At 37.5% G+C, this 7,663-nt stretch overlaps 1 protein-coding gene across 1 annotated transcript; it reads left to right on the top strand.

Annotated features, from left to right (window-relative positions):
- Positions 1–3,352: 3,352 nt before the first annotated feature.
- On the top strand, positions 3,353–7,140 carry LOC140049745 (uncharacterized). Its single transcript, XM_072094696.1, has 2 exons — positions 3,353–3,761; positions 3,878–7,140. Exons 1-2 carry the CDS (start codon positions 3,353–3,355, stop codon positions 7,138–7,140), a joined length of 3,672 nt encoding a protein of 1,223 aa, XP_071950797.1.
- The last annotated feature ends 523 nt before the right edge of the window (positions 7,141–7,663 follow it).

The raw sequence follows: 7,663 nt of genomic DNA, 5'->3' as shown, positions 1-7,663 counted from the left end.
TAACTAGATTTTTGATTTGTGTACCTTTGAAATCCATTGATGCCGAAACAATTTGCGAAGCACTAATTCAAAAGGTCATCAGTATTTTTGGACCCCCATCTCATCTTATTTCAGATGCAGCAACCTCCCTTACAGGAAAATTATTAACACTATTATGTAACACCCTTAATATTGATAGGAAAATCATCAGCGTCCACAATCACGGTAGTTTACAAGTTGAACGTCATATCCGCACCGTATCGGACCTGTTAAAGGTCAACCTTAACCAATTCGGAACAGATTGGGTTAGATTTGTATCAACAACATGTTATGCTTATAACTCGTTTTCATCCCCACATTTAGGAAACCACTCCCCTTACGAATTAGTTTTTGGCCGCCAACCTCCAAGTTTGACCTCATTAGCATTTAACCCTATTTCAGGATTGTCTCATTCCTATGAAGAATACTTTGAACACCTCAAGAAGAAATTTCAAAACATTTCACAGACAATGCTACAATTACAGCGAACACAACAAAACGTCCAAAACTCAAAAATTTCCCAACGCTTAGAAAAAAGTCCAATTTACTCAGTAGGACAACTCGTATATTTATACAAGCCAACATCATCATCACTAACGGCAAATTCAAAGAAAATCGCCGCAGAATGGGTCGGACCATTAGTAATTCATGAAGTACTAGACAGAACACACTACATCCTAGCGACGATTAAAGGAGAAATACTTCGCGACGTATTCAATTATAACAGACTGAAACCCTGTTTTATGAGAACACCCAAAGAACGCAAAAATGTTACACATCTACAAAAACTTAAACAATTGTTGAATGAACCAACTGATGATAATAACGATAAAATCCAAGACACCATTAATGTAGTAAATGACGAAATCAATGTTGAATTTGTAGACGAACATGATAGGACACCAGCCCAATTGCAATCAGATACCCTTACACATCCAACTAAAGTAGAACCCCTTAACTTACAACCTTACTTTGACTGTGTAGAGAACAACATGGGATTAGCAGCCCCATTCCAAATGAAAGAGGAACAAATTAAGGAACAAACTAATTTAATTATGACAGCACCTAATGATTCAAATATGACATTAAACCGAGGTAGATTTAAAGCAGGACATTTCCAAGTTTTAGTTTCGTATTCTAAACCGACTTCAGCCAAACGCAACACCGATAAAACAAAACACGAATCTAATGATCGCAAATTTTGGTGGAATATTGACAGATATAACGATACAGATAAATTAATTAAAGAGATCATTAATGATAAACAGATACCGATAAGTGGATCGCCAAAACGATTCATAAAACGTTTGTATAATTCAACGAATTACTGATTTAATTTTTTTGCAAGATTATTTTTAAATTACGACATTTGCTAAATTAATGATAGCATAGTCTACGTATTTTTGATGAGATTTGTTTAGTAATGATGTGATTTCAGTTAAAAGAGAATTGAATTTATGTTTAAGTATTGATTTTGTAACGAGTTTTTTGATAAAGATTAAATTTGAATTTTGATGATCGATATATTGAGATATTGAAAAGAACGACAACCATTTTGTAACAAATATTTTGTTTAACCTTTGAGTCGTTAATCTCAAGCATTAATTAATTGATATACAATAACAGGAGATTTTCTTAGTACTTTTAATTGTAATTTTGTTTTGACATTGAGTACAAAAGTCGAATTTGTCGACCGATTGAAATCGTAATTACCTGTGAATATAAATGCTTAAATCGATAAAGTTGTGACGATAACGACATATTGTGGATAAGTTTGTGTCAACGGGACACACACATTTGTTTCTTTTAAAGTTTTAAGTGATTAAGTTTGATATTTTGATTTTAGGCTAATCAGCCACAGTTTTCTTGAGTTTTATGTTTTGATTTGATGATTTATGTTTGAAGACCATTAGAACGCGATGAGTTGTCGCACGATTTGATTGACGTATGTTCAATGTAACATACTATTTTTAAGTTTTGTATTTTATTTTTAACCGATTTATGTTTGATTTACGCGAATTTTATACCAAATTCATTTTTAATTTCATTTTTTTAAGAGAGAGAAGAGAGAGAGTGAAAGTGATAAGGTTACACTTCAGAGTCAATGGTTTTGGCTAACTCAATTTTTGCTTATATGTATAATAATGTTTTTTTTTCTTTTAATATAACTTTAATTTTGCATGCCACTATTATAACCATTTTATATGTTAAATAGATTAGAAAAAAAAAAAGAGAAACAGAGGGATGTAATATAACGATATACTTTTATATTTAAGAAATTGACCTTTGTATCGGAATTCAAATAGGTTCACGAACTTGACCCAGAAAGTCCAGAGGAGAGTTTGTCCAGATGTTTTAATGACCATTTAGTTTATAATAGAGTCCCTAAAGAAAACACTTAGCTTAACTTTGCGACCGTTCCCATCGTAAAACAATTAGATACTGACAGTTTTAAGCAGAGATTCGACAGGGCCAATTCATCATTGTAACCTCCCCAGATAAGATCAATCATTCCCACTTAAACACCCCTGGATCAACTTAGGACCAATCATTAGCTCCATAAATGATGTAATGACATTATGCAAATGAACTGAGCCAATATACTCCCAAGTTTCAGAAGGGCCCAGACACACCTTACAGCCACTTCACGGAGCACACACCTCACAGCCACTTCTTCAGAAGCAGACCTACACACTTCACACCTCACCGACAGCATCATTGATCCTCCGTCCTTATCTATACTTATAGTTGTATATTGTACTGAAGTATTATACTGAATAAACAATGTGTTACGACAGTCAAGCGAGTCAGAGTCTTCATTAGTACCTCAACAACGCAACATTATATTACAATTGTGATGGGTTTGTCAAACGGAAGTGAGCCCTCTAGAGTAAAAGAGAGGGATGAATAAAGATGGACGACAACTACAACGTGTTTTGTTATGTTCTTATTGTTGGTTTCAGCCTAACGAGCGAGCCCGTAACAAATTGGGGGGTCATCCGGGAACAAAGTGCGGAATTGTAGTTGTAGATCGAACTGGTAATTTTAGTTACTTATTCTAAGCTGGTTTTAGGTTTAGAGGCGTTTTATAACGAACGAGGTTTGGCGGTCGTCGAGCCAGTACACTGTGTTGTTGTTTTAGGCTTGTGTAGGCTTGCCTGTGATAGTAGAAGTCGGTTTGGCTTTGATTTTAGGGGTCTAGTTATTGAGACCACGGCGCACGGTAGGTTTAATACTGTGTGGGCTTGGCAGGTAATTTATTACTGGTGCCTTAATTATCGTCATATTGGTTATTTTAACCTGTGTTTTTGTTTGTTTGTTTCGAATAGAAACTATGTCAGAAAGTGATTTTGACGAGGAATTTTTGGATAGCATGTCCATTGAGGTGGTAGCTCAGCTATCAGAGGAGCGTTTGCGACTCCTAGGTACTAGGGTTGGAGCATCTATAAATGATTCCATGAATAAATATGACTTGATAAATGTGATTGGAAATCATGTTGGTTTAATTACTCATGAATCCGTAAAAACTGCGGGGAATGAGGTCGAGTTGGCTAGAATTGAGTTGGAACGTGAAAAATTGATTTTTGAAAGAAGAAAAATAGAGATGCAAACTCAAAGAGAAATGGAAAAAGAAAAACATGAATTTGAGTTAAGGAAATTAGAATTAGCTAACCAAATGGGTCACACCACACGGGTTTCTACACCTAATGATTCAGAGATTACTCAGAATATTGGGTTCCCAAGTTTAATGAGGACGAGGTACAGACATATTTTTTAGCTTTTGAGAAAATTGCTAATAGATTAAAGTGGCCTGCTAGACACTGAACTGTGTTGTTACAAACTGCTCTTGTGGGTAAAGCCCAAGAGGTATTTTCTGCATTGGCTGATGATCAATGTGAAAACTATGATGCGGTTAAAACTGCTGTTTTGTCAGCTTATGAGTTAGTTCCAGAGGCGTATCGTCAGAAATTTAGGAACTTAGGTAAACCTTATGATCAAACGTTTACAGAATTTGCACGTAAGAAGCAGATTCTTTTTGATAGATGGTGTAGTTCGGAAGGAGTAAAGGGAGAATTTGGAAAGCTTCGTGAGCTTATGTTAGTTGAGGAGTTTAAATCTTGTTCCCCTACTGAAGTTCGAACATATCTAGAGGAGCAAAAAGTTGATAATTTAATGAAAGCGGCTTCTGTTGCCGATAATTATGTGCTCACGCACAAGGTGGTGGATACCAAATCGGTTTCCAAATCTGTTGATGATTCTAAGGTCCAAAGTCAGAAAACTACAGTTAATAGTAGTAGTAAATTTGTCAGAACTTGTTTTTACTGCAAGAAAAAGGGTCATATAAAGGCAGATTGCTGGCTGTTTCAAAGCAAATCTAAAGGGGATAATAAGAAACCCCAATCACTTCCAAACACAGCGAGTCATGACGTTAATGAATGTGAGAAGTTGATCCAATCTTCAGGTCCGGAAAAAGTGCGAAAGCTATTTAAGCCTTTCCTCTCTACTGGTTCTGTAGCATTGATCAACGATGTGAATCTGAGTAAAGTTCGTGTCTTAAGAGACACAGGGGCGTCACAATCCCTGATAATAGAATCGGCATTGTCATTTTCAAACGAGTCTTCTGCTGGAGCAAGTGTGCTCATTCAAGGTGTTGAAGGGGGTTATAAGGAAGTCCCACTTCATGTAATTCGGATTGAAACAGATATTGTTAGCGGAGATTTTGTTGTCGGTGTCGTTCCGAGTCTTCCAGTATGGGGTGTCACACTCCTTTTGGGGAATGATTTGGCCGGAGACAGAGTGACAGTAGAACCGGTTGTGTGCAAGAGTCCTGTTGAAGACGAAAGCACGGTGTGTTTAGAGAAAGAATTATCACATGTGTTTCCATCATGTGCGGTGACGCGATCTATGGCAAATATAACCATAGATGAGGATGAGAGTATTGACTTATGTGATAGTTTTTACGGAGACATTACGGATCGCGTTTCCCAAGAGGCTGTCTGCTCAGGTCCCGAGTCACACACTGCCCAGGCTGAACAACAGCACCCAAAAGTGTGTGATTTCGGTCCGACAGTTCTCAATCGGTCCAGGTTAGTGGAAGAGCAGAGTAAAGATCCTGATTTGGTGTCATCTGGTCAGAAAGCTCTTTCTGTAGAGGAAATGTCTATTGTTCCTGTTTGTTATTATATAAAGGATGGCATACTTATGCGTAAGTGGAGGCCACCAGATATTCCAAGTAGTGATGTTTGGAATGAGATTCACCAGATAGTTATTCCTAGTAGATACCGTCAGGATATTATTGGTATTGCGCATGATGATCCTCTTTCAGGGCATTTAGGTGTCAATAAAACGGTAGACAAAATTCTCAGGCATTTCTTTTGGTCAGGTCTTAGAAAAGATGTGTCTAACTATTGTAAATCCTGTCATGCGTGTCAGGTAGTTGGGAAGCCTAATCAAAAGGTTCCAGTAGCCCCACTTAGGCCTATTCCTGCATTCGGTGAACCATTTTCAAGGGTTATTGTTGATTGTGTGGGTCCATTACCACGTACTAAAAATGGAAATGAGTATCTATTAACAATAATGTGTGCATCAAGTAGGTTTCCAGAAGCGATTCCTCTTAGGCGTATTACAGCTAAGAATGTTGTTAAAGCATTGGTAAAATTCTTTACATGGGTAGGATTGCCTAAAGCTGTTCAGTCCGATCAAGGATCAAACTTCATGTCAAAGATATTTAAACAAGTCTTAGAGCAGTTAGGTGTTGCCCTTATAAGTTCAAGTGCTTACCATCCACAGTCTCAAGGGGCACTTGAGAGATTTCATCAAACACTTAAGAATGTGATTAAAACCTATTGTTTTCAATGTGAAAAGGAATGGGATGAGGGAGTTCCCTTATTGTTATTCGCTGTTCGTGAAACAGTGCAAGAGTCCTTAGGGTTTAGCCCATTTGAGTTGGTGTATGGTCATTCGGTCCGAGGCCCTCTTAAAATAGTCAAAGAAAGGCTGTTAAGGAATGCAGAAGAGTCTGTATCGATACTAGATTATGTGTCTGAATTTGGTGATCGATTAAATCGTGCTCGTGAGATGGCTAGAAAGAATCTTGTGAAGGCTCAGGGTAAAATGAAGAGATTGTTTGATAGGAAATCAGAAAAGAGAAGCTTTAGTTCAGGTGATGAAGTGTTAGTTATGTTGCCTCTTCCCAGTCAACCATTATCTGCAAGATTTGCTGGTCCTTACAAAGTATTAGAAAGAGTAGGAGAAGTTGACTATGTGTTAGATACTCCAGATAGGCGTAAGAAGAAGCGACTGTGTCATATAAACATGTTGAAACCATACACAGCGAGAAATAATACTGATACCTGTACGTCAACACCAGTTACGTGTGTTGTTGAAGAGAATTCTAAAGAGTTTGGGGATCCTGATACATGTGTTAAGTTCAGTAATTCAGATGTCCTTGCAAACATTGAAGACAAAGTTGGTCATTTATCTCGTGATCGTAAGGTTGAAATTGTTAGTTTGATATTTGAAAATCTGCAGTTGTTTTCCGATGTTCCAGGTCGAACGAACTTAGTGGAGCATGACGTTAAGACAGCTGATTGTTCACCAATAAAACAAAATCCATATAGAGCAAATCCGTTCAAGATGAAGATATTACAAAATGAGATTGATTACATGATTAAGAATGATATAATTGAGCCTAGTTGCAGTGCTTGGAGTTCTCCATGTATATTAGTTCCAAAGCCAGATAAATCGTATCGTTTTTGTACTGATTATCGGAAGGTTAATGCTAAATCTACTACAGATTCATATCCTATACCGAGGATAGACGACTGTATTGATCGTGTGGGTAGTGCTAAGTTTGTCAGTAAATTTGATCTTCTAAAGGGTTACTGGCAAATTCCTTTAACAGAGCGTGCGAAAGTGTCAGCTTTTGTAACTCCTATGGGTCTTTATCAGTATAAAGTCATGCCTTTCGGTTTAAAGAATGCACCAGCCACGTTCCAGAGATTGGTTAATGGTATAATTTCAGGGTTGGAGGGCTGTGAAGCTTATATAGACGATTTGGTTGTTTATAGTGATACATGGGATGTCCATGTGCAGAGAATTAAGGCATTTTTGACAGGTTAGCAGCTGCAAAGTTGACAGTAAATTTGGTGAAAAGTGAGTTTTCCTGTGCAGAAATTGTGTTCTTAGGTCATAAAGTTGGTTGCGGAAAAGTGAAACCATTAAGTGCTAAGATTAAGGCAGTCTGTGATTTCCCAGTTCCAAAGAGTAAGCAGGAGTAAATGCGTTTCCTGGGAATGGCTGGGTTTTATCGACGTTTTTGCAGAAGTTTCTCCACGCTTGTAGCTCCATTAACGAATCTGCTGAAAAAGAATGCGAGCTTTGTGTGGTTGGAGGAATGCAATAATGCGTTCATTAAAGTTAAAGCGATGTTATCAAACGAACCGGTGTTGATGGCTCCACAATTTGATAAACAGTTCTCGTTAATGATTGATGCCAGTGATGTTGGTTCTGGTGCTGTGTTGGCGCAAACAGACGAGAATTGTGTTGACAAGCCTGTGTGTTTCTACTCGAAAAAATTCAACCAGCATGAGAAGCGTTATTCTGTTGAGAAGGAGACATTAGCTTTGATGTCAGCGTTAAAGCA

Source organism: Antedon mediterranea, chromosome 5, assembly GCF_964355755.1.
Source record: "Antedon mediterranea chromosome 5, ecAntMedi1.1, whole genome shotgun sequence".
NCBI classification, from domain to species: Eukaryota; Metazoa; Echinodermata; class Crinoidea; order Comatulida; family Antedonidae; genus Antedon; species Antedon mediterranea.
The sequence above is the reverse complement of the archived record's forward strand: the minus strand, read 5'-3'. Positions and strand labels throughout refer to the sequence as shown.